The sequence below is a fragment of the Phycodurus eques genome, chromosome 14, assembly GCF_024500275.1.
Source record: "Phycodurus eques isolate BA_2022a chromosome 14, UOR_Pequ_1.1, whole genome shotgun sequence".
Taxonomy (NCBI): Eukaryota; Metazoa; Chordata; class Actinopteri; order Syngnathiformes; family Syngnathidae; genus Phycodurus; species Phycodurus eques.
Genome location: NC_084538.1, coordinates 24,635,299 through 24,662,388, shown reverse-complemented (window position 1 = coordinate 24,662,388; position 27,090 = coordinate 24,635,299). Strand labels below are relative to the sequence as shown.

Sequence of the window (27,090 nt, the reverse complement as noted above, 5' to 3'; positions counted from 1 at the left end):
ACCGCATACACTCCTTGAAGTCTCTGCGCCCTTTGCACAATGGTCATTGCACCGGACTATTGCAATATTAGTCATTCGAACTGCTCTAAGTGCTAGAGGACTCTGCATCTTTTTGCACAATTGTCAAAAAAAAAAATGTACCGGCATTACCAGATAACTAGCAACCCTTTACTGCTCAGTGACTTTTTTTTTTTTTTTTTTTCCTTTTTGCAGTGGTGATGGATAGGCTGACAGATGAGGTTAGGCTGGAATCCCCGTGGACCATGATGTTTGCAGATGACATTGTGATCTACAGTGAAAGAAGGGAGCAGCTGGAGGAATAGTTAGAAAGATGGAGGCATGCACTGGAAAGGAGAGGAATAAAGATTTGAAACAAAGTTTATAAAACAGTGTTGAGGCCAGCCATGATGTATGGATTAGAGACAGTGGCACTGAAGAGACAACAGGAAGCAGAGCTGGAGGTGGCGGAAATGAAGATGCTGAGGTTCGCTCTTGGAGTGACCAGGTTGGATAAAATTAGAAATGAGCTCATCGCTTGCGTTTGAGCCCAACCTCCAGGCCTGGCTCCAGAGGGGGGCCCCGGTGACCCGCATCTGGGCAAGGAAAACCTCAATCCATTAATATATTTAATCACAGGAGTTTTTTAGCCGTGCTTTGTCTGGTCCCTCACCTAGGACCTGTTTGCCATGGGTGACCCTACCATGGGCGTGAAGCACTGTTTGCACTGTGATGTAGATGTGCTAACCAGTCATCCACTGTGTCACCATTTCAACTGTACATTATTATCTTGTGATGTGTATGTGATTATTGTATCCCCTCACAATAGATCCCCCATTTTCCGGTCTACACACGCTCGGGTGAGGTGACTATCTCCATTGAGCTACAAAAGTCCGGCTTCAACCTCACCGCCACTGAGCTTGACCTCATCATTCGCCTGCACCAGTACATCTTCTCCCATATCCTCCGCCTAGAAAAACCTGCACTCGAATTCAAGCCTACTCTTGCTGATTCTGCTTATTGTGTTCTACCTCTCAATGTTGGTAAGTGGACGTGCACTCAGAATTTTTTAATTTTTAATGTGGATAGTGTGAAGTGTGTGCATCTGGACGTGGCGTTTGAAATGCTGCACAAATGGTATGTCATTGATTAACATTATGAAGAAATTATATATATATTGGATGTCAAAATTAACACTTTAATTTAGATTATTTAAAATATCCTGAAGAAAAATATGTTCCATTTAAATTCTTTCTTGTAGTTGGAGATTCCAACACGCTTGATATGGACTTCAAGTTCATGGAGGATATTGAAAAGTCTGAGGCTCGAACTGGCATTCCGACGACTCATTACACCAAACAGAACCCCTTCACCTTCAAATTGGAGGATTACCAGGATGCTGTCATCATTCCAAGGTACTTGTGTGTGGGTGTGTCTGTGTGTGTGTGTGTGTGTGTGTGGGAGGGGGCGGGGGGGGGTGTCCAGAGGATTCATCGTCCTTTTGCTATTGCAGAGATTTTGTGTTTGCATAACACATCACTTTCTCATTTGAAACATGTTTAAATTAGCATTTTCATGAATCCTGAGGTTGTCCTGTAGGTGAGCAGCAACTACTCTTTCAAGGACTTTGGAGAAGAATGAGAGGTTATACAGCATATAGGCTTGAAGTTAGCAGGGACAAAAGTTTTAAGGGAGGGTTTACTCAATGGCAATTAGTTGTAAAACGGTAGTGTGATTGGTATATCACTGTTGTCTGGTGGCTGATGGCAGGGATGCAGGTGAGTTTGATTGTACAGGTGGGGTTCTATCCTATTGATCAGTGGTATTCAACAAAAAATGTTCAGATCGAGAACATTTCGAGAAGCAAAGGTCTGGAAGATCGAGTGTCTATTTTTTGCGATATTTTTTAGTAGACTGCCTATCGTCGTCGTATCTACATCTGCTTGTAATCAGTACATCACTCAAATCTAAAAACCTTTTAATAATAATAATAATAGTAACGCATTACACTTATATAGCACTTATCAAGGTAATCAAGGACGCTTTACAATAAATGAAAAGTAACACAGAACTAAGCAAATATTTATGACTGCTTATATGTACAGTTGTGATCATAAGTTTACGTACCCTGGCAGTTTGTGAAATATTATTATTTTTTAATGTGACTGAACAGTGACCTCATTATGTGTTGTTTCATGATTGTGCTTTTCTGCAATGTCTAACATTTGAATCTGAATCCTATTAAAAATAAAATGTTTCGCCTGATCCTTCATTTTCTTTAAAGAATTGTACACAACTCACAAATGACAAAAAAGGGTAATCAAACATGAACACCACTATGTAATGTTCTCTCAATTACTAAATAAAAGTAGGGCTGCATTTCACAATAAGAGAAAGTAAATAAAGAGACAATTATGTGTCTAAATAAGGTTCTTCATTTTTCTTACTTTAACAAATCTTAACAACTGAGCCATTTGAGGTTATGTTTGTTCAAAACATCTGTTTTGTTTCATAATGGCGTTTCACCTATATGCACTTTTAATAAGTGATCCCAGTGGGAACTTCCCACTGAGAACTTTGAGAAGCATAAATACAAATGACTCTGGTCGTCCCATTTTTAGCGGCATTGCAAATGGGGGTGGCCCAACCAGTTATTAGGTTTATGGGCCAATCACGCTTGTAATTTTAGCTTTATTTTTCTGTTAGCAGACAGCTGTTAGCGTCCCCCAACGTGAACCTCTTTTTCTGCTATGCGAAATTCTTCTTCTCTTCCTTGTATTCCAAAATCTATAAAATCTTCTACGTAGTGCCCCTAGTGGGTGGATGGAGACACAGTACGTGTATGACTCGCCTCTCCCTGCATGTTGAAGCCAACGAGTTCGTGTGATTAGGTTTGCTTGTTAGCCGCTAATATAGACGTGTTTGTGATCAATACATCACTCCGATCGTTGTTCCACTTCTGAACCGATACCCAAAACCACTCTTGGTTATCATCTGACTGAGGGGGTTCAAGACCGACCAAAGCAAATTTGGTGGACCATAGTTTGAGAATCCCTGTTCTAAACAGTTTTCACAAGGAAAATGTTTCCAGAATAGTGTCAGTAATACATTGAGAGCTAAATAAATGAACAGACGTGCTCTTTGTAGAACAAATGTGACCCTGAAACAGCATCCAGTAGTTGACGTCGCTTGTTCTCCTCTTTAGTGCCGCAAAATTCCCCCCCCCCCACCCATTATGTTCTTTCAAAAGCTACAAACATTAGACGGCTACACATTTAGCAACCCTTTCAGAATTTCTACTGTACACATTTTCATACGATAATCACATTCACAACATTCTTCATAAACACATCCCTTCTCTGTTAGCGGCTAGCAAGCTAAGCCAAGCTCACCAGCCTTCAAGGCTTCAACATGCACGACGAGTGCCACGAGTCACACACAGCATCCATATTAATAATTTCTCGCTCCCCGCCTTCTAATCCGCCATCCACCATACAGACTGACGTCTTAAATGTCTTAAAAATCAACACACACAAACAGACACTTTGGTGTCTCGTCCAAACCACTAGGTGCATTACGTAAAGGAGTGACCAGATGTAGGGCGTAGAAAGTAAAAGGAATTACAAGCATTTTTCTTGGTATACAACACATACACACCTCCATATAAAGTCTGCCATGCGTAAATCCAATGTGTTATTTCCTCGTATCGATGCAATTGATTGATTACCTTTCAGAAACATTTAAATTAAGATATTTTCGTCCGGAAGGCTAATTTGCCAAGCATAGATTGATCCAGTTGGATCGGAGGAATATGAGTCGATACATTGATATAATGAATAAGTTGTTATACCACTAATATATATACAAGGAAGTAATCCTAACCACTGACAAAGACATGCGCAGTCTATCATTTAATGGTATGTGTATTTTAAGAGCAAGACGCAATATTGAAAAGAAAATACAGAAAATCCTTTTAAAAATGATACAACTTTATTTGTCGTAAACAAAATAACTTCTGCGAGTGTGACATAATCCACGACCAACGATTAGGCCCTACGATAGCTCTACAACGACAAAATGAAAAGTCTAGATTGCTTCAATTGTTTTCTTTTTTTTCTTTTAATTTATTTATTTTTTGACGTTGACGAATTGGATCGCGTATTGTGATCGGCACATCTCCCGTGCTTGCTGTTGTCAGGATACATGGTTCCCGTTGTCAACATTTATTCACGCGCATGAACCAATGTTTACTGAAGCTGTAGAGCATGATTTGACAGAACGCCGGCATGTTTACATACATTCGTGTTTCTGCGCTCTCGAGTATTGTTTTTGTTTTTGTGTTTTTCGTTCCTCTTTGGAGACATTACGTGACTCACTTACATAAGGAGAGACTTGCTAAACATCAAGGAGGCCACTCCGGACTTTCTTTCACCAACTTTCACAAATCCGCTCAGTTTGGGGCTTCAAGAGTTACTCTCCGGAGCAGCGACCGCAGTCTTTGGGGTATGGAGACGGAGGCGACGCCACAGAGGGAAGCGAGCCGGCATCCAAGTGAAGCTCCACAAGAGAGGATACAGATTGGCGTTTCCGTCGATCCACCTCGCGAATCTACGCTCCCTACTAAACAAAATGCACGAGCTTCATCTTCTGATAAAGACCAGTAACCAGACTTGGCTTTTCCCGATGGTGCCGTCATGCTTCCCCCCGTGCCATCATGCTTCCCGGCTTCCATCTTCACCGGGCAGACCGCGATATGGACTCATCGGAGAAAACAAAAGGTGGCGGGATATGCTTCTATATCAACGAAAAATGGTGTACGGACGTCACAGAGCTTAGCACACACTGCAGCCCGCATTTAGAGTAGCTGTTTTTGAACTGTAAGCCATTCTACTCGCCTCGGGAGTTCGTATCATTCATTTTCGCCGGTGTCTACATTCCGCCTCAACCTAACACGAACGGCGCACTGCTAACGCTCCCTGAACAAGTAAACGAAATTGAAAAAAAATTCAAATTGTCAGCCAATACAAATATTAACAGCTTTCCTTTAAAGCCCATATTGACAAATTGTGTAAAAATATCAAATTAAACCTCGTAAATTTTCGTGCAATTCGAAATGAAATGTCAACTGAAGACATTCCAACAGCTTCTTCCGTCTTGCCAGCAACTTCTTAAAAAGCTAACCTACAATTCCATTGCAACATGCTGCCAATTAATTATTGTTTTTTTGTCTTGAGATTGATGTCACATTTCTGTCGGGCAAATTATACATTACTCGTGCACTCACTGGAGTAGTCTCGCCACGCTGCACTATTTGCATATATGTTGTTGACCAATAGTGGCCAATCATGCCAGAGTAGCATCTGCACCACTTGCACACTGACTAGTCACTTTAAACTGCATACATCTTGGCGCCCTTTGGACAATGGTTATTGTACCGGACTATTGCTATATTAGTCATTCACACTGGTCTGTGTGCGAGAGGACTCTGCATCGTTTTGCACAATTGTCAAAAAAAAAAAAAAAAAGGGAAAAAAAATAAATTGTTCCGGCATTACCCGATAATTACCAGATAACTAGCAACCCTTTATTGCTCAGTGACAGTACAATTTTAGCGGGTGAGAAGATGCCTGAGGAATGGAGGAAAAGTGTGCTGGTGCCCATTTTTAAGAACCAGGGTGATGTGCAGAGCTGTGGGAACTATTGAGGAATAAAGTTGATGAGCCACACAATGAAGTTATGAGAGTGGAGGCTCAGGACAGAAGCGAGTATTTGTGAGCAACAGTATTGTTTTATGCCTAGAAAAAGTACCACAGATGCATTATTTGCCTTGAGGATGTTGATTGAAAAGTACAGAGAAGGTCAGAAGGGGCTACATTGTGTCTTTGTGAATCGAGAGAAAGCTTATGACAGAGTACCCAGAGAGGAACTGTGGTACCGCACGCTGAAGTCTGGAGTGGCGGAGAAGTATGTTAGAATAATACAGCACATGTACAAGTGCAGCAGAACAGTGGTGAGGTGTGCTGTAGGTGTGACAGACAAATTTAAGGTGGAGGTGGGACTGCATCAGGGATCAGCCCTGAGCCCCTTCCTGTTTGCAGTGGTGATGAATAGGCTGACAGTAGAGGTTAGACTGCAATTCCCGTGGACCATGATGTTTGCAGATGACATTGTGATATGCAGTGAATGCAGGGAGCAGGTGGAGGAACAGTTAGACAGATGGAGGCATGCAGTGGAAAGCAGAGGAATGAAGATTAGCCGAAGTAAGACAGAATATACGTGTATGAATGAGAGTGGTGGTGGGGGGAAAGTGAGGCTACATGGAGAAGAGATAGCTAGGGTGGAGGACTTTAAATACTCTGGGTCAACCGTCCAGAGCAATGGTGAGTGTGGTCAGGAAGTGAAGAAACGGGTCCAAGCAGGTTGGAACAGGTGGAGGAAGATGTCAGATGTGTTATGTGACAGAAGAGTCTCTGCTAGGATGAAGGGCAAAGTTTATAAAACAGTGGTGAGGCCAGCCATGATGGACGGATTAGAGACAGTGGCACTGAAGAGTCAACAGGAATCAGAGCTGGAGGTGGCGGAAATGAAGATGTTGAAGTTTGCTCTCGGAGTGACCAGTTTGGATAAAATTAGAAATGAGCTCATCAGAGGGACAGCCAAGGTTCGATGTTTTGGAGACAAAGTTAGAGAGAGCAGACTTCGATGGTTTGGACACGTCCAGAGGAGAGAGAGTGAGTATATTGGTAGAAGGATGATGAGGATGGAGCTGCCAGGCAAGAGAGCGACAGGAAGACCAACTAGAAGGTTGATGGATATCGTGAGGGAAGACATGAGGGCAGTTGGTGTTCGAGAGGAGGATGCAGGAGATAGGCTTACATGGAAAAGGATGACGCGCTGTGGTGACCCCTAAAGGGACAAACCGAAAGGAAAAGAAGACTGTTTTTTCTCAATGTCTTGGTCTCAAAAGTGTCTCTCTGTCAATTGACTGTCTGTTGTCGTACTCGAGTGGCTCCAACTACCGGAGACAAATTCCTTGTGTGTTTTTTGGACATACTTGGCAAAATAAAGATCAAATAAAGATCATTCTGATTCTAATGCTGAACCGTTAGTGATCGCACCAGCTTACTAAGCTACATAATATTTTGTTATTAAAATATTAATTATTAATTAACATATTAATAGTACGTGAACATACCTCAAACAATCCTTGAATGACCGTCCTCTCCCGAGCACCAATTACGACCACCACACATTTTCCCCAATTTTGTTTCCCCACCCCTCACACACACACACACACACACACACAAAACATTGGCATCATCCATTGTTATTGTTGTCGCCATGGTACTGGGTGTATCTGGTCGCGTTCACCAGTTTTCCGGTTCCACCTCTGACAGTGTTTGATTTGACAAGATAAAGCCCAGTGATTGTAAAAGACGGCATACGTTGGTATCCAAATACATAGCCTTGGATAGCCTTGCCACTGTCTGACCGAGATACGGCAAGATTTCATGGTAGTTGTCTGACATAGTCCAATCGTGAAAGACCAAATTTGTCTTGTAGTCTGATCAAGGCATTAAGTACTCTTAATCTAAACTCCTTAGCTGAAAGAAGGACACCGGTCTCAACTTGTTGGTTGTTGAAACACCAGGGGTGTAGAATCCATCAATCCATCAATCAGACACCAAACTCTCCATCATGGGCATGACTAAGGAACTTTCGAAGGACATCAGGGACAAGATTATAGACCTGCACAAGGCTGGAATGGTCTTCAAGGCCATTGGCAAGAGGCTGGGTGAGAAGGAGACATCTGTTGGTGCGACAATTAGAAAATGAAAGAAACATAAAAGGACTGTCAGTCTCCCTCGGTCTAGGGCTCCTCGCAAGATTTCACTTCGTCGCATATCAGTGATAATGAGAAAAGTGAGGCATCAGTCCAGAACTACACGCGAGGAGGTTGTTCATGATCTCAAGAGAGCTGGGATCACAGTCGCCGTAATGGCGAAAAATCATGCAGTGCCCCTAAGGTCCCCCTGTTCACGAAGGCACATGTACAGGTCCATCTGAAGTTTGCCAATGAACACCTGAATGATTCAGAAAAGAATTGGGAGAAGATGATGTGGTCAGATGAGACCAAAATCGAGCTGTTTGGAATCAATTTGACTCGCCGTGTTTTGAGGAAGTTCGCGCTAAACTGTTTTTCCAACTTTGCTGCATAGATCCTCTTTGCAATGTTAATTTCTTTAGTCAGCTGGTTTCTAGCTCGGTTATACAGGGCCCTGTCCCCGCTCTGATATGCGTCCTCCTTAGCTTGGCGAAGCTGCTTAAGTTTAGCAGTGAACCACGGCTTGTTGTTGTTTAATGTGAGAAATTATTTTGTTGGTACACAAACCTCTTCACAGAAACTGATATAGGATGTGACAGTGTCCGTATATTCATCCAGGCTGCCAGCTGAATTTTCAAAGACACTCCAGTCTGTGCAGTTTAAACAGCTTTGAAGTTCCATCTTGGCTTCATTTTCACTGTAGGGTTCGCACATTTAAGTTCTTGCCTGTACGTCGATATTAAGTGAATTAAGCAGTGATCAGACGAGCCCAGGGCTGCACGAGGTATAGCACGGTATGCGTTTTTTACCGTAGTGTAGCAGTGGTCGAAAGTATTATTTTCCCTGGTAGGACAGTCGATGTGCTGCTTGTATTTAGGGAGTTCGTGGTTGAGTTTAGCTTTGTTAAAGTCCCCGAGAATAATGAGTGGTGAGTCCGGGTGTTTTTTTTCAATTTCGTTGACTTGTTCGGCGAGCGTTAGCAATGCGGCGTTCATGTTAGCTTGACGCGTAATATAGACTCCAGCCAGTATGAACGATGCAAACTCACGTGGCGAGTAGAATGGTTTACAGTTTAAGAATAGCGACTCCAAATGCGGGCTGCAGGATTTGCTGAGCACCGTGACGTCCGTACACCATTTTCCGTTGATATGGAGGCATATCCCGCCGCCCTTTGTTTTTCCCGATGATTCTATGTCGCGGTCCGCTCGATGAATGTGGAAGCCGGGAAGCATGACGGCGCCATCGGGTACAGCGTCGCAAAGCCAGGTCTCCGTGAAGCACATGGCCACGGAACGTCCAAAGTATTTACTGGTCTTTAACAGAAGATGAAGCTCGTCCATTTTGTTGGGTAGGAAGCGTACATTCGCGAGGTGGATCGACGGGAACGCCAATCTGTGTCCTCTCTTGCGGAGTTTCACCTGAATGCTGGCTCGCTTCCCTCTGTGGCGCCGCTTCCGTCTCCATGCGCTGTAAACCGCAGACGCCGCTCCGGTGAGTAATTCGGGGGAAAAACTGAGCGGATATTCGAAAGTTGGTGACAGAAAGTCCGGAGTAACCTCCTTGATGGTTAGCAGGTCTCCCCTTGTGTAAGTGAGTCGTGTAAGGTCTCCAAAGACGGACGAAAAACACAAAAACAAAGACAATACTAGAGAGCGCGTTACCGAGGCGACCACACTGGTAGGCGCCATCTTGGTATATGACTTGGGCTGTGGTAGCAGTCCTCATGAGAGGCCAGCTGAATTGGATGGTGGGGCTGTCCTGGTTGACATGCCTCTGCAACATCGCGTGGACATCAGGGACAGTGCCTCTGGATTGGCAGACTGGGGTGGTGGTCCCCCTTTTTAAAAAGGGGGACCGGAGGGTGTGTTCAAACTACATGGGCATCACACTCTTCAGCCTCCCTGGTAAGGTCTATTCAGGGTTGCTGGAGAGGAGGGTCCGTCAGGAAGTTCAATCTCAGATTCAGGAGGAGCAGTGTGGTTTTGGTCCTGGCCGTGGAACGGTGGACCAGCTCTCCACCCTTGGCAGGGTCCTCGAGGACCAGTCACCCAACATGTTATGTGACGTTGGAGAAGGCATTCGACCGTGTCCCTCTGGGAGTGCTGTGTGGGGTGCTTCAGGAGTATGGGGTTCTTGACCCCGTGATACGGGCTGTTCGGTCCCTGTACGACCAGTGTTAGAGTGTGGTCCACATTGCCTGTCGGAATCGTTTCCTGTGAGGGTTGGTCCACCAAGGCTGCCCTTTGTCACCGATTCTGTTCATAACTTTCATGGACAGAATTTATTGGCGCAGCCGAGGCGTAGAGGGGCTCCAGTTTGGTGACCAGTATTGCATCTTTTCTTTTTGCAAATGATGTGGTTCTGTTGGCTTCATCAAGCCGTGATAGCAGAGTGTGAAGCGGCTGGGATTAGAATCAGTACCTCCAAATCTGAGATCATGGTCCTCAGTTGGAAAAGGGTGGAGTACCATCTCCAGGTCGGGGATGAGATCCTGTCCCAAGTGGAGGAGTTCAAATATCTTGGGGTCTTGTTTACGAGTGAGGGAAGAATAGAATGGGAGATCGACATGCGGATCGGTGCAGCATCTGCAATGATGTAGACTTTGTATCGGTCCGTTTTGGTGAAGAAGCAAAGCCAAAAGGCGGAGCTCTCTTGTTTACCGGTCGAGGTACGTTCCTACCCTCACCTATGGCCACAAACTGGGGGTCGTGACCAAGCGGCCAAAATGAGTTTCCTACGCAGGGTGTGCGGGCTCTCCCGTAGAGAGAGTGTGAGAAGCTCAGTCATCCGGGAGGGGCTCAGAGTAGAGCCACTGCTCCTCCGGATTGAGAGGTTGCTCGGACATCTGTTTAGGATGTCTCCTGGACGCCTCCCTGGTGAGGTGTTCCGGGCACTTCCCACCGGGAGGAGACCCCGGTGGATAGACTACATCTCTCTGCTTGCCTGGGAATGCCTCGGGATCCCCTCGGAAGAGCTGGAGGAAGTGGCTGGGGAGAGGGAAGTCTGGGCTTCACTGCTAAAGCTGCTGCACCCGCTACCCGACCTTGGATAAGCAGAAGGAAATGGATGTATGAATGAATGAATAAACTTAATTTAATTATATTACAATTACAACAACAATAATAATAATGCTGTAAAAACGCTTTCACTTTTAACCCAACCATACAAGACAGTTGATTTTCCTAAGAGTCAATGTGTATCGAACCGAACTGAAAACCGTGACCACAAAACCAAGATAACCGGTGAACCGATCCACCTGTATTGCCTACATAGCTTTCTTTGTTTCACAACGGCAATTTACACAACTTTAAAACTGTATGATTGTGGACAATGGCATTAACTGAGTTACGCTCTCTAGAATTTGCTTAAGGGGGGGAAAAAAAATCGCTATGCTCATGGTCTGGTGCTGCATCTTTGGTTCGCTTCTCGTAAGTCTTTTCACGTCATCCTAAACTCAGTAGAATCTGACGACTGTACTTAGGCTCTGCGGCTGTCGATGGGCAACACAGACTTCCAACTCCCTCCAAAGATTTTCTATGGGGTTGAGATCTGGAGACTTTTAGGGTGCTTAATTTCGAACACACCACCTGGGCACTCCTTCGTTGCCCAGGTGGTGTGTTTGGGATCATTGTCATGCTGAAAGACCCAGCCACTGGTTCATCTTCAATCCCCTTGTTGATGGAAGGAGGTTTTCACTCAAAATCTCACGATACTTGGCCCCATTCATGCTTTCCTTTACACGGATTAGTCGTCCTGGTACCTTTGCAGAAAAACAGCCCCAAAGTGTGATGTTTCCACCCCCATGCTTCACAGTAGGTATGGTGTTCTTTGGATGCAACTCAGGTCTCACTGTCATTGCCCACGTGAGCATTGAAGTCTCTCCAGCACCCCCTCCAAGGACTCCAAAAAGGCTGGGTACTCAGAACTGCTGTTTGGTGCCTAGGCACAAACAAGAGTCAGGACCCGTCCCCCCACCCGAAGGCGGAGGGAGGCTACCCTCTCGTCCACCGGGGTGAACCCCAACGTACAGGCGCCGAGCCGGGGAGCAATAAGTATACCCACACCTGCTGGGCGCCTCTCACCGTGAGTAACTCCAGAGTGGAAGAGAGTCCAACTACCTCTCGAGAGGACTGGTACCAGAGCCCAAGCTGTGCGTGGAGGCAAGTCCGACTATATCTAGTCGGAACTTCTCTACCTCACACACCAGCTCGGGCTCCTTCCCTGCCAGAGAGGTGACATTCCACGTCCGCTGGCTCTAGGGACGCCAGGGGATCGGATCGCCAAGATCGCCAAGGTCCCCGCCCAGCTCACACTGAACCCGACCCCTATGGCCCCTCCCACAGGTGGTGAGCCCATGGTAAGGGGGACCCACGTTACCCTTTCCGGCCGGGCCCCATGGGTGCAGGCCCGGCCACCAGGTGCGCTCCTTGGAGCCCCAACTCCAGGCCTGGCTCCAGAGGGGGGCCCCGTTGACCCGCGTCCGGGCAAGGGAAACCTGAGTCCATAATTTGTCTTCTTCATAAGGGGTCTTTGAGCCATGCTTTGTCTGGTCCCTCACCTAGGACCTGTTTGCCACGGGTGACCCTGCCAGGGGCATAAAGCCCCAGACAACTTAGCTCCTAGGATCATTGGGACCTCCACCACGATAAGGTGAATTTCCAAGTCATTAGAAATAGGAGATACATGAATTACACCAGTATGCAGCCATTGACTCCCATTATAAATAATATTTTTCAATACCCTGTGAAGCTGATGTCTTACAATGCTTTTGCGCAGACGATTAAAACATAATTTTGCATTTAATTAAACTTTTCACCCACTAAGTAGCGCCAGAGACCGCGACATAATTTTCATGCCCCAGCCCCTGCAAAATGATTTTTTTATTTTTTTTTATTTAGAAACAAAACATCCCAATGCAATCGCCAGCGCACCTGCGCATAGGCGTGTTTGGCACCACAATACTTATGCAGATATGAGTATATTTTGTGCATGTTTATTTTCAAACCTGTTTTTTATTGTTCCTCTTTCATTGGTCGAGAGGTCCTGTTTGAATTTGACCTCTTCGATTGGCCGAGAGCGGAGTCCTTATGACGTCACTCGTCAGTGCGTGTGCAATGACACGATCAGGTAACAAAACGTGGTTTTATATGAGACGAGTACAAACAAAAGTTTTATTTCAACGCATTACTTACAAAGTCAGAGTGTGCAAATATAAGTATATTTTGTGTGTAGCTTTGGAACATTTGGATTGCTCCTCTCTCATTGGTCAAGAGGAGAGTGTACCGGTTTGAATATATCACTCTCTCATTGGTCGAGACCTGGGCTTTTCAAATCTCAACACCTTGGTCCGCATGGAACAGCAGAGGGAGAAAAACCAGGGAATGAGGGTGGTCCTAGAGGGCCACACTGCCACGGTGGACAATTGTTTTACGTCCTTCACTTTGGCTGCAGGCTTATATAATTTTTCTTATTGCATCAAAATCTGTGTTATGATTTATTGACTTATTCAAGGCTCTGATTACCTCATATCAAATATTCCACATTGAAATTAATCTTATTTGAAAATATGGGATATTTAGAGTTATGGTCATAACACAATTCAGCGTTTATTGTCCATACAAAAAAACAAAAAACAAAACAAAACAATATTTATGGATGGGTCTGACGCTGCTGAACATTATGAGAGGTTAAAGTTAAAACAAATATTCATACATGACTTCGTTATGACACTTAAATGCCTGTGTTTTTTTTTGCCACGAACGCACCGCGCCCTAAGGAGTTGTTTTTTTTTTTAAAAGAGCCATTGCTCCAAAACGATAATGCATAAAAAAAAAATGTTGTTTTGACCTACTGACTCATTCAAGGCTCTAATTACCTCATATCAAATACTCCACTTTGAAATGTATTTTTTGAAAATATGGCATATTTAGAGTTATGGTCATAACACAACACTGCTTTTATTGTCCAAAGAGGGCATACAAAAAAAAACTATACTTATAAATAGGTCTGAAGCTGGTGAACATTTTGAGAGGTCGGATTTAAAAATATTCATATATATGACTTACTAATGACACTTCTAAGAGCTTGTGCTACTAATTCCAATGTAATCTGAGGGTTTTAAGTAGGGGGACACCTCTGGCACTGCAGGATTTGAGTCCCTGGCGGTGTGATGGTAGCCTCTGTTACTTTGGTCCCAGCTCTCTGCAGGTCATTCACTAGGTCCCCCCGTGTGGTTTTTATTTACTACTGTTGTCAGATTTGTTGTTTCTGTGAGTACTGTTTTTTTTTTCTTTCCCATTAATAGAGGGGTACCAGCAATTTTGTCGATGTGTATATCAGAATAACTAAAACAGGAAAGGATTCCTAAACTTTCCTCTCAGGCATTTGTTCAAATGGTATGTACATTTAAGTTTGCCACTGTAAACTGATGGGTATGCAGCTCAAATTCGTCTTCAATAGCCATTCACTGGTCTTGAGGGGTCTTGTTTTGTTGGAGCTCTTTTCGACAGTCGACGGAAGTGTGAAATCTTTTCCTTTCCGTTGCATCTATCAAGACGATTCACTTTTTGTGGAAGACTGAATGAATACCAACAAAAACAGATATACTGAGTGCTGAAATGCCATAACAGGACATGACATATATTTTTTGCTGATGCTTTCCCAGGTACCGTAACTTCGACCAGCCACATCGCTTTTATGTCGCTGATGTGTACACAGACCTCACACCTCTTAGCAAGTTTCCTTCACCAGAATATGAGACGTTCGCTGAGTACTACAAAACTAAGTACAACCTGGACCTGTCCAACCTGAACCAGCCACTCTTGGATGTTGACCATACCTCATCCAGGTTAGTAGTACCTCTCCCCCCCTCCTACAAACACACTTATAACTGGGTATATGGTTGTTTTCAGAATTGACCAATCATTCAAACACGTGTTAAAAGGGAGTCAGCACACACCTGCCATCATTTACATTGCGTTTCAAATTATTGTGCAAATTATATTTTGATACAAATGACAGTTGGCATAATTTTCAAGTCATCAACTGTCAGAATATGCAGATACAGCGGCTGAAATAAGTGTTTAATACGTCACCATTTTTTTCACTTAATATTCTTTCAAAGGTGCTATTGACTTGAAAATTTCACCAGATGTTGGGAAAAACCAAAGTAATCCATACATTCAAAGAAAGTAGAACAAATCAGCTCAGAAATTAAGTTGTGTGAAATAATGTGAAATGACACTGGGAAAATGTATTAAACACATGAAGAAAGGGAGGTGCAAAATGGCATGGAAAGCCAAGCCAACACCTCAAATCTATCAATAATCAAACAGCAATCCAGCCCCTTGTCAGTTCAAATGAATATCAGCTGGTTCGGTCCTAATTGTTGGCCTACAAAAAGCTTTACTTGCTGAGGTGTGTCAAGACACATCTCATGATGGGCATGAGCAGAGAGCTTTCTCTATACCATCTCAAACTAATTGTTCCAAAACATAACAATGGCATTTGTTACAGGCGCATATCGAAGCTTCTGAATGTTCCAGTGAGCACACTTGAGGCCATAATACATAAGTGGAAAGCCAATCATACCACCCTAAAAAGCCCTTGTGGAGAGCTTAAAAAAGATCATTGAGTAATTTACAACCCCAATTCCAATGAAGTTGGGACGTTGTGTTAAGAATACAATGATTTGCAAATCCTGGTCAACCTATATTTAATTGAATACACTACAAAGACAAGATATTTAATGTTCAAACTGACAAACTTAATTGTTTTTAGCAAATAATCATTACATTAGAATTTTATGGCTGCAACACGTTCCAAAAAAGCTGGGACAGGTGTAAAAAAAAAAAAGTTGAGGAATGCTCATCAAACACCTGTTTGGAACATCCCACAGGTGAACAGGCTAATTGGGCACAGGTGGGTGCCATGATTGGGTATAAAAGGAGCTTCCCTGAATTGCTCAGTCATTCACAAGCAAAGATGGGGCGAGGTTTACCTCTTTGTGAACAAGTGCGTGAGACAATAGTCCAACAGTTTTAAGGACAATGTTCCTCAACATACAATTGGTAAAGGTTCAAAATGTTCAGAGAATCTGGAGGAATCACTGCATGAAAGCGGCGAGGCCGAAAACCAATGTTGAATGCCGGTGACCTCGATCCCTCAGGCGCCACTTCATCAAAAACCGACATCAATGTGTAAAGGATATCACCACATGGGCTCAGGAACACTTCAGAAAAACAATGTACAGTTCGGAGGTATATCCGTAAGTGCAACTTGAAACTCTACTATGCAAATCAAAAGCCATTTATCAACAACACCCAGAAACGTCGCCGGATTCTCTGGGCCCGAGCTCATCTAAGATGGACTGATGCAAAGTGGAAAAGTGTTCTGTGGTCCGACGACTCCACATTTCAAATTGTTTTGGGAAATTGTGGACATTGTGTCCGGGCCAAAGAGGAAAAGAACCAACCTGACTCTTATGGACACAAAGTTCAAAAGCCAGCATCTGTGATGGTATGGGGCTGTGTTAGTGCCAATGGCATGGGTAACTTACACATCTGTGAAGGCACCATTAATGCTGAAAGGTACATACAGGTGCGGCACGGTGGGCGACTGGCTAGCGCGTCAGCCTCACAGTTCTGAGGAGCCAGGGTTCAATCCCCAGCCCCGCCTGTGTGGAGTTTGCATGTTCTCCCCGTGCCTGCGTGGGTTTTCTCCGAGCACTCCGGTTTCCTCCCACATCCCAAAAACATGCATTAATTGGAGACTCTAAATTGCCCGTAGGTGTGAATGTGAGTGCGTATGGTTTGTTTGTATGTGCCCTGCGATTGGCTGGCAACCAGTTCAGGGTGTACCCCGCCTCCTGCTAGATGATAGCTGGGATAGGCTCCAGCCCGCGACCCTAGTGTGGAGAAGCGGCTCAGAAAATGGATGGATGGATGGGTACATACAGGTTTTGGAGAAAGATATGCTCCCATCCAAGCAACGTCGTTTTCATGGACGCCCATGCTTATTTCAGCAAGACAATGCCAAACCACATTCTGCACATGTTACAACAGCGTGGCTTCGTAGTAAGAGTGCAGGTACTAGACTGGCCTGCCTGCAGTGCAGACCTGTCTCCCATTGAAAATGTGTGCCGCATTATGAAGCGTAAAATATGACAACGGAGACCCCGGACTGTTGAACAGCTGAAGCTGTACATCAAGCAAGAATGGCAAAGAATTCCACCTCCAAAGCTTCAACAATTAGTGTCCTCAGTTCCCAAACGTTTATTGAATGTTGTTAAAAGAAAAGGTGATGTAACACAGTGGTAAACGTGACCCTGTCCCAGCTTTTTTGGAACGTGTTCCAGCCATCAAACTCTTAAGTTAATGATTATTTGCTAAAAACAGTGAAGTTTATCAGTTTGAACATTAAATATCTTGTCTTTGTAGTGTATTCAATGAAATATAGGTTGAACATGATTTGCAAATCATTGTATTCTGTTTTTATCGGTTTAAAACAACGTCCCAACTTCATTGGAATTGGGGTTGTACTTTCCCGCCATGGCCTGTACGCACTCTCACCACGCAAGAGGATGATGAAATGATGAAAATGAAACGAGGGTGGACATTTCAGCAGGATAATGATCCAAAACATACTGCCAAGGAAACTCTCAATTGGTTTAAAAGAAAAAATATAAAGCTGCTAGAATGACCCAGCCAATCACCTGACTTGAGTCCAATCTTAAATCTATGGAAATAACTCAAACTCAAGGTCCATAAAAGAAGCCCACGGAACCTTCAAGATTTGAAGACTGCTTGTGTGGAGGAATCGGCCAACATCACGCCAGCGCAGTGCGTGGGACTAGTTTCTCCATTCAGGAGGCATCTTGAAGATGTCATTAAAAACAAAGGCTTTTGTCCAAGGTATTAAATAAATACCAGTTGGTGTGTTCAATACTTTTTCCCTGTGTCATTTCACATTATTACACAATTTAATTTCTGATCTTATTTGTTCTACTTTCTTTGTATGTACAGTATGGATTACTTGGGTTGTTCCCAACATCTGGTGAAATTTACATGTCAATAGCACCTTTGGAAATATATTTTGTGAGAAACATTGTGTGGTGTTAAATACTTATTTCAGCCACTGTATGTGCCAAAAAATTAGAATATCGAGGGGAAAGTCCATTTATTTCAATAATGTGTTTCAAAAAGTGAAACGTATATTATTAGTTCACCACACACAAAGTGAAATATTTCAAGCCTTTGTTTCGATTTTGATGATTATGGCAGAAAGACAAAACAAAATAAACATACATTGTTTCACAAAATTAGAATCCTTCATGTGACCAACAAAAAAGGATCTTAAACAGAAATGTTGGCCTTCTGAAAAGTGTATGAACGTAATATCCCCTCAGTACTTTGTTGGGCCTCCTTTTGCATGAATTACAGCATCAAGGCGGCGTGGCATGGAGGTGATCAGCCTTTTGCACAGTTCAGATGTTATTCTAGCCCAAGTTGCATTTCGGGGTTTCTGTTCCCTCATCTTCCTCTTGACAATACCCATACATTTTCAATGGGGTTCAAGTTAGGCGAGTTTTCTGGCCAATCAAGTAGTTATTCCATGGCTATTAAACCAGGTATTGGTAGTTTTGGCTTTGTGGGCAGGTGCAAAATCCTGCTGGAAAATAGAATCATTGTCTCCAAAAAGCTCGTCGGCAGCGGGAAGCATGAAGTGCTCTAAAATTTCATGGTAGATAGCTATGTTGACTGTGGACTTGGTAAAAGACAATGGACCCACCAGCAAATGACATGGCTCCCCAAACCATCATTGACTGTGGAAACTTCACACTGGATGTTCAGCAGCGTGACTTTTGTGCTTCTCCATTTTCCTCCAGACTCTGGGACATTGATTTCCAAATGTGAAATGCAAAATTTCAGGATGTGGTGGTTCTTGATCCCTTGACACCAGCCTCACTTCACTCCTTCAGAAGCTCTCCCAGATTTCTGAATCGCCATTAGTTGACAATCGATGGCGATTCAGTCATCCCAATCAGTCATTCAATTCAGTCATTCAATCAATGGCGATTCAGTCATCCCTGTCACTTGTGCACCTTTTCCGACCACATGTTCCCGTTCCTCTTACCACTCTGTTAATGTACTTTGATACAGCACTCTGTGAGCATCCAGCTTCTTTTGCAATTTCTTTTTAAGACCTTTTCTCCTTATGGAGGGTGTCAATTATGGTTTTCTGCACAGCCGTCAAGTCAGCAATCTTCCCCATGATTCTGAAGCCTACTAAAACAGATTGAGACCATTTAAAGGCTTTGCAGGTGTTTTGCGTTGATTAGCTGACAAGATTAGGGCACAGGGAGCCGACAATGTTGAACAATATTGTCCCTCCCCAATGTTTTAAGGAGGTTTTCCCTTCTATTGGGCCATCATTTACTGCAGTTATTAATAATAGTCTGACTGCAGGAGTGGTTCCCATTAATCTTAAACATGCCGTTGTGCAACCTTTGTTCAAAAGCAAAGGGCTGGATCCCACTGTTTTGGCAAATTTTAGGCCTATATCCAAATTGCCTTTCTTTTCAAAAACCTTGGAAAAGATCGTGTATTCCCAGTTAATGGAGTTTAATAATAAACTAAATATTATTGAGCCTTTCCAATCTCAAAGGTTTTAAAACATTGCACAGCACCGAATCAGCGCTTTCAAGGGTTTTTAATGACATATTTTTAGCTACTGACTCTGGTCACTGTTTTGTTCTAGTACTTTTCGATCTGACTGCAGCGATTGATACAGTGGACCATGACATATCCTGACTGCTCGTTTGGAGCAGTGGGTGGGCATCACAGGCACAGCACTTGAATGGTTCAGGTCCTACCTGTCTCAGCAAAACCTTTGTGTTAGCTTTGCTGACTCTGTGTCCTCCATTGCTCCCTTTTCACATGGGGTGCCACAGGGTTCTGTGCTTGGCCCTCTCTTAAGTTCACTCTCTTGACTCCCACTCGGCTCAGGAAACATGGCATTTATTTTCATTGCTATGCAGATGACACTCAGATCTGTGCTCCACTTAGAAAATCTGACTCCTACATTGCTGAGCCATTACTAGAGTGCTGGCATGATATTAAGGCCTGGGTGTCTCATAATGTTTTAAATTTGAATGAAAAAAGACAGAGGTCAGGGTCTTTGGTGGCACTTCTTTGTTGCTCTGGGTCCATTAGCACAACATCAAAAGTCCACCATTATCAACCTGGGTCTAAAAATGGATAGCTGTCTTAAGTTTGACACCCAAATTAAAGCTGTGGTTAAATCTAGCTTTTTCCAGTTAAGGCAGCAAAAATCTAATCGGTCCTTCAGAAACAGCATTTTTAAATACTAATCCACGCCTTTGTGACCACTCGGCTGGATTACTGCAATTCACTTTATATGGGTGTTAGTGGGTCTTCATCTGCAACTGGTTCAAAATGCTGCGGCTCGTCTTTTAACTGACACAAGAAAGTATGAGCATATACATTAGCACCTATTTTAGCTTCACTGCTCTTGCTTCCTGTTCATTTTAGGATTCAAAATTCTTTTATTTGCTTTTAAAGCCAGCTACTCCTAAAAGAGCCCAGAGCCAGGCTGAAACTTAGAGGTGAACCTCTGTTTGCTGTTGCAGCTCCAAAACTGTGGAATGTTTTGCCGCTCCACATCAGACATGCCTCATCACTGTCTAATTTAAAATCCTTGCTGAAAACCCATCTTTTCACCCTGACTTTTAACGCCAGTTAGCGTGTCTGTTGTGATGTATGTGTTGTGTGGGCAGTGCATTTTATTTTGTTGATTTTACCAACTTCATTTTATGTAATTTTTATCTAATTTTATTTTGTTTTTATCCTTATTTTCTATTATTGCTGTGTTTTTATTGCATTATACAGCACTTTGGGAACATTGTTTGTTTAAATTGTGCTATATTGGATTGGATTTGAACTTTGTCATGATATTTAAATTTTTCTTCCAGAGTCATCAACATTGAGACAAATAAAGGCTTGAAATATTTCACTGTGTGGAGAACTAATATAACATACAAGGTTCACTTTTTGAAACAAGTTATTGAAATAAATGGACTTTCCCTCGATATTCAAAAAATGTTTGGCACATAAAACATGTATGTGTAATTCAAATGTTTTTGAATATTTATTTTTGAAAAATGTAGTGAATGTGCACCTATTCTCTTCATGTAATATCAAAATTGTTTGAGTTTCTACAGCATTAGTTGTCTTGTGCTTTCAGACTGAATCTCTTAACACCCCGTCACCTGAACCAAAAGGGCAAAGCACTGCCCCTCAGCAGTGCAGAGAAGAGGAAAGCAAAATGGGAAAGTCTGCAGAACAAACAGGTAATATTTGTTTTTGTGGGCACCTCGTCTTTCAGACAATGTGGTGCTTCTTCCATGTTTGAGGTTCGGAGTATGAAACACTGTTGTGTGTTTTACGTATATTCATTAATTTGTTCTTTGTACCGCTTATTCTGTTGCGTGTTCTTGGGAAGCTGTAACCTATCCCAACTGACTGGATAAGTGGGCAAGTGGCAGTGTACACCTTGCCTCTCAGTTCATAGAGAGAGACACCGTTCCTCATTAATGTACATACAGCACCCAACATTGAGAGAAAAAAACTGAATTGTTGATATTTTTGCTGATTTATTAAAAAAGAAAAACTGAAATATCACCCAGCCATAAGTATTTAGACCCTTTGCTCAGTATTTAGTAGATGCACCCTTTTGAGCTAATACAGCCATGAGTCTTTTTGGGAATGATGCAACAAGTTTTTCACACCTGGATTCAGAGATCATCTGGAATTCCTCCTTGCAGATCATCTTCAGTTCTGTCAGGTTGGATAGTGAAAGTTGGTGGGCAGCCATTTTCAGGTCTTTTCAGAGATGCTCAATTGGGTTTAAATCAGGGCTCTGGCTGGGCCATTCAAAAACAGTCACTACTGAGTTGTTCTGAAGCTACTCCTTTGATATTTTAGCTGTATGCTTAGGGTCATTGTGTTTTTTGAAAGTAAACCTTTCAGCCCAGTCTGAGGTTCTGAGCACTCTGGAGAAGGTTTTCGTCCAGGATATCCCTGTACCTGGCCGCATTCATCTTTTCTTTGATTGCAACCAGTCTTCCTGTCCCTGCAGCTGAAAAACACTCCCCACAGCATGATGCTGCCACCACCATGCTTCACTGTTGGGACGGTATTGGACAGGTGTAAAGCAGTGCCTGGTTTTCTCCACACATACCGCTTAGCATTAAGGCCAAAAAGTTCTATCTTGGTCTCATCAGACCAGATAATCTTATTTCTCACCATCTAGGAGTCCTTATGGTGTTTTTTCAGCAAACTCCATGTGGGCTTTCATGTTCTTGCACAGAGGAGAAGCTTCTGTTGGGCCACTCTGCCGTAAAGCCCCGACTGTTGGAGGGCTGCAGTGATGGTTGACTTTCTAGAACTTTCTCCCATCTCCCGACTGCATCTCTGGAGCTCAGCCACAGTGATCTTTGGGTTCTTCTTTCTCTCTCACCAAGGCTCTTCTCCCTCAATTGCTCAGTTTGGTCAGCTAGAAAGGGTTCTGGCCGCCACAAAGGTCTTCCATTTAAGGATTATGGAGACCGCAGTGCTCTTAGGACCCTAAGGTGCAGCATCATTTTTTTCATAACCTTGGCCAGATCTGTGACTTGCCACAATTCTGTCTCTGAGTTCTTCAGGCAGTTCCTTTGAACTCATGATTCTCAGTTGCTCTGACATGCACTGTGAGCTGTAAGGTCTTATATAGACAGGTGTGTGGCTTTCCTAATCAAGTCCAATCAGTATACTCAAACACAGCTGGACTCCAATGAACGTGTACAACCATCTTAAGGATGATCAGAAGAAATGGACAGCATCCGAGTTAAATATATGAGTGTCACAGCAAAGGGTCTGAATACTTATGGCTGTGTGATATTTCAGTTTTTCTTTTTTAATAAATCAGCAAAAATTTCAACAATTAATTTTTTTTCTCTGTCAATATGGGTTGCTGTGTCTACATTAATGAGGAAACAAATTAACTTAAAATACTTTAACAAATGGCTGCAATATAACAAAGAGTGAAAGATTTACGGGGGTCTGAAGACTTTCCGTACCCGCTGTATTTATTTTTGATCAGTCCATCTAAGAAGTATTGTATTTTTCAGATCCTGGTTCCAGAACTTTGTGCCATACACCCCATCCCTGCATCCCTTTGGAGGAAGGCAGTGTGTTTGCCCAGTATCCTCTACCGTCTCCACTGCCTCTTGACAGCAGAGGAACTCAGATCCCAGACAGCCAGTGAAGCTGGAGTTGGATCACAAATTCTTCCTCCTGATTTTAGGTATCAAACTAAACCAATCTTTCACACCAATGTGTGTAGTCTTAATAAATGTCAGCTGCATCTGGTTCATTCTTTTTTTGTCTTTTCTCTAGTTACAGGTCTCTCATAATTTTTTAGTAGAATGTAACCCTTTTCACCCTTAATAGTGAATTCTAGTTTTACAGCAGTAGAAAATATTACGTGTCGGTTGTATGTGTGCACGCATAAATTGAAATGGTTCTTCATTTTTCTGGGAATATTAAATTGTTTGATATTATTATTATTATTATTCCAGTGACAATGTGTATTTGCCATACAGAAATCATGGTCCCAGTAAATGCTAATTATTTGAGATTTGGTTGAAAGTTGCAACCTGCGGAGGCCAGACAGAACGAGAGTGGTAGAAAGTAAATAACTCATATTTAAGCTTCACTACCTACCTCATCCATTCAAAAATATACTTCCGTTGAAGAAATAAATCAAAGTTTGAAGGTCAGACAAGTGTTTCAACTGGTAGCATAGAGTCCTTCTGTATATTGCAGCCATGTGACTTTGCAGAGGCTGCAAACATGTAATTCTGTATGCGCTCCTTTGGAGCTGCATTTCACGTGACTTGCAGTGAATGCAATCGTGTTCTGTTTGCTCTCCTTTGGCATCTTTCATCACCATACCAAGTCGTGTTTCAAATATTTTTTGTTGCTCAGTTTTAACACTCACATTGGGACTGATATGAAGGGAAACAGGTGTTTAATAACCCTAAACTAACCCTAACTACTATTACAATGCCCATTTATGCTGTCTAGCACAGTGGTTCCCAACCACCAGTCCCCGGACCAGTACCGGACCGCGGGCCTTTTGGTATTTTGGTACCTGGCATTCATTCATTCCCATACCGCTTATCCTAGGGTCGACTAGGGTCACGGGTGTGCTGAAGCCTATCCTAGCTAACTCTGGCCGAGAGGCAAGGAACACCCTGAACTGGTCAGCAGCCAATCACAGGGCACAAAAAAAAACAAAAAACATTCGCGCTCACGTTCACACCTACAGGCAATTTAGTGTCTTCAGTTAACCTGCCATGCATGTTTTTGGGATGTGGGAGGAAAACTGGATACCCGGAGAAAAACCACGCAGGCACTGGGGAGAACATGCAAACTCCATGCATCTGGCCCCCAGGCCTTGAGTTTGACACCTATGTGCTAACCAGCTGCCCATCTTGCCACCCCTGGCCACACAGAGGGGAGCAGGGAAGGAGCCTGAGCTGGTTGGTGTGCGAGGTTGACAAGTTCCGACGAGATATAGTCGAGCTCACCTCCACACATAGCTTGGGCTCTGGTACCAGTCCTTTTGAGAGGGGTTGGACACTCTGGAGTTGTCAAGAGGTGCAGAGCATGTGTGGGCATACTTATTGCCCTCCGGCTCGGTGCCTGTATGTTGGTGTTTACTTTGGGGACATTGAGTCTGAGTGGACCATGTTCCGTACCTCCATTGTTGCGGCACCTGACCGGAGGTGTGGCCGTTAACGTGGTCGGTGCCTGTTATGTTGGCAGTCCCTGAAACTATTAGTGGACACCAGCGGCAAGGGATGCCTTCAAGCTGAAGACGGAGTCCAATAGGGCCGTTTTGGCCTGTGGGACTCCGGAGGCAGTTGATGGGTACCGGCTGGCCAAGCGGAATGCAGCTTTGTGGGTCGCTGAAGCAAAAACTCAGGGGTAGGAGGAGTTTGGTGAGACCATGGAGAATGACTTCTGGACGGCTTAGAGGAAATTCTGGTCCAACATCCGACATCTCAGGAGGGGCAAGCAGTGCACCATCGACACTGTGTAAGGTGGGGATGGGCCATGAATGACCTCAACTCGGGACGATTTGAGTCGGTGGGCCGAATACTTCGAATACCTCCTCAATTTCACCGACACCCCTTACCGTGAGGAAGAAGAGTCTGAGGCGGTTTCTCTTATCTCTGGGGTTGAAGTCATCGAGGTGGTTAAAAAGCTCCTCGGTGGCAGGGTCCCCAGGGTGGATGAGATCTGCCTGGAGTTCCTGAAGGATCTGAATGTTGTGGTGCTGTCCAGGATGACATGCCTCTGCTACATTGCGTGGACTCCAAGGACAGTTCCTCTCGATTGGCAGAACGGGTTGCTCGTCCGCCTTTTCAAGAAGGGGGACCGTAGGGTGAAATCCAACTATAGGGGGATCATACTACTCATCCTCCCTGGTAAGGTCTATTCAGGGGTTCTGGAGAGGAGGGTCTGTCATGAAGTTGAATGTCAGATTCAGATGGAGCAGTGTGGTTTTTGTCTTGGCTGTGGAACTGTGGACCAGCTCTACACCCTCAGCAGGGTTTTCGAGGGTGCATGGGAGTTCACCCAACCAGTCTACATGTGTTTTGTGGTCATGGAGATGGCGTTTGACTGTGTCCCTCAGGCATGCCTGTGGAGGGGTGCTCTGGGAGTATGATGCGGGCTGTTCAGTCCCTGTGTGACCGGTGTCAGAGTTTGGTCCGTGTTGCCGGCAGTAAGTTGGATTTGTTTTCAGTGAGAGTTGGACTCTGCCAAGGCTGCCCTTTGTCACCGATTACCATTACCATTGACAGACTTTCTCGGCGCAGCCGAGGTGTTGAGGGGGTTCGGTTTGGTGACATCAGTATTACGTCACTGCTTTTTGCGGATGATGTGGTTCTGATGGCTTCATCAAGCCGTGATCGTCAACTCTCGGAGGAGCGGTTCGCAGCGGAATGTGAAGCTGCTAGGATGAAAATCAGCACCTCCAAATCAGAGTCCTTGGTCCTCAGCCAGAAAAGGGTGGAGTGCCCTCTCCGGGTCGGGGAAAAGATCCTGCCCCAAGATGAGGAGTTAAAATATATTGGGGTCTTGTTCACGAGTGGGGGAAGAATGGAGCAGGAGATCAACAGGCGGATCGGTGCCACATCTGCAGTTCTGCCTACTCCGTGTCGGTCTGTCGTGAAGAAGTAGGTGAGCCGAAAGGTGAAGCTCAATCAATCTACGTTCCTACCCTTGCGTATGGTACTGAAAGAACAACATCATTGATACAAGCAGCCAAAATGAGTTTCCTCCGCAGGGTGTCTGGTAGGGCTGCACAATATTTTGTTTGAGCATCGTCTTCGCAATGTACGTGTGCGCAATAGTCAAGCCGCAGGGTCTGTTGCGATGTTGGTGTACTGTTACAGTGGGTACGGAAAGTATTCAGACCCCCTGAAATAGTTTTATTGCAGCCATATGCTAAAATTATTTAAGTTAATTTTTTCCCTCTTTAATGTACACACAGCAACCCATATTGAAATAAAAAAAAAATAAACTGAATTGTTGAAATTTTTGCTGATTTATTAAAAAAGAAAAACTGCAACTTCTCACAGTAAGTATTCAGACCCTTTGCTGTGACACTCATATATTTAACTCGGGTGCTGTCAATTTCTTCTGATCATTCTTGAGATGGTTGTACACCTTCATTGGAGTCCAGCTGTGTTTGAGTATACTGATTGGACTTGATTAGGAAAGCCAAACACCTGAATATGGAAGACCTTACAGCTCACAGTGTATGTCATCGCAAATGAGAATCATGAGTTCAAAGGAACTGCCTGAAAAACTCAGAGACAGAATTGTGGCAAGGCACAGATCTAGCCAAGGTTACAAAAAAAATTATGCTGCACCTAAGAGTCCTAAGAGCACAGCGGCCTCCATAATCCTTAAATGGAAGACCTTTGTGGCGGCCAGAACCCTTTCTCGCTGGCCGTCCGGCCAAACTGAGCAATCGGGGGAGAAGAGCCTTGGTGAGAGAAATAAGAACACAACGATCACTGTGGCTGAGCTCCAGAGATGCAGTGGGGAGATGGGAAAAAGTTCGAGAAAGTCAACCATCACTGCAGCCCTCCACCAGTCGGGGCTTTTTGGCAGCGTGGCCCGACGGAAGCC

General features: G+C 43.9%; 1 protein-coding gene across 3 annotated transcripts in view; it reads left to right on the top strand.

The window, feature by feature from the left end:
* Positions 1–27,090, top strand: part of dicer1 (dicer 1, ribonuclease type III) — a 216,910-nt gene that overhangs the window by 111,176 nt on the left and 78,644 nt on the right. For 2 of the 3 annotated variants that reach the window (XM_061695434.1, XM_061695435.1), the window contains exons 17-21: positions 827–1,040; positions 1,259–1,412; positions 14,487–14,669; positions 21,086–21,191; positions 23,010–23,185. In XM_061695434.1, the coding sequence (XP_061551418.1) occupies positions 827–1,040; positions 1,259–1,412; positions 14,487–14,669; positions 21,086–21,191; positions 23,010–23,185 (833 nt within the window). Of the gene's footprint in view, positions 1–213; positions 773–826; positions 1,041–1,258; positions 1,413–14,486; positions 14,670–21,085; positions 21,192–23,009; positions 23,186–27,090 lie in introns of those variants that run through there. The other variant, XM_061695436.1, reaches the window with a different exon arrangement.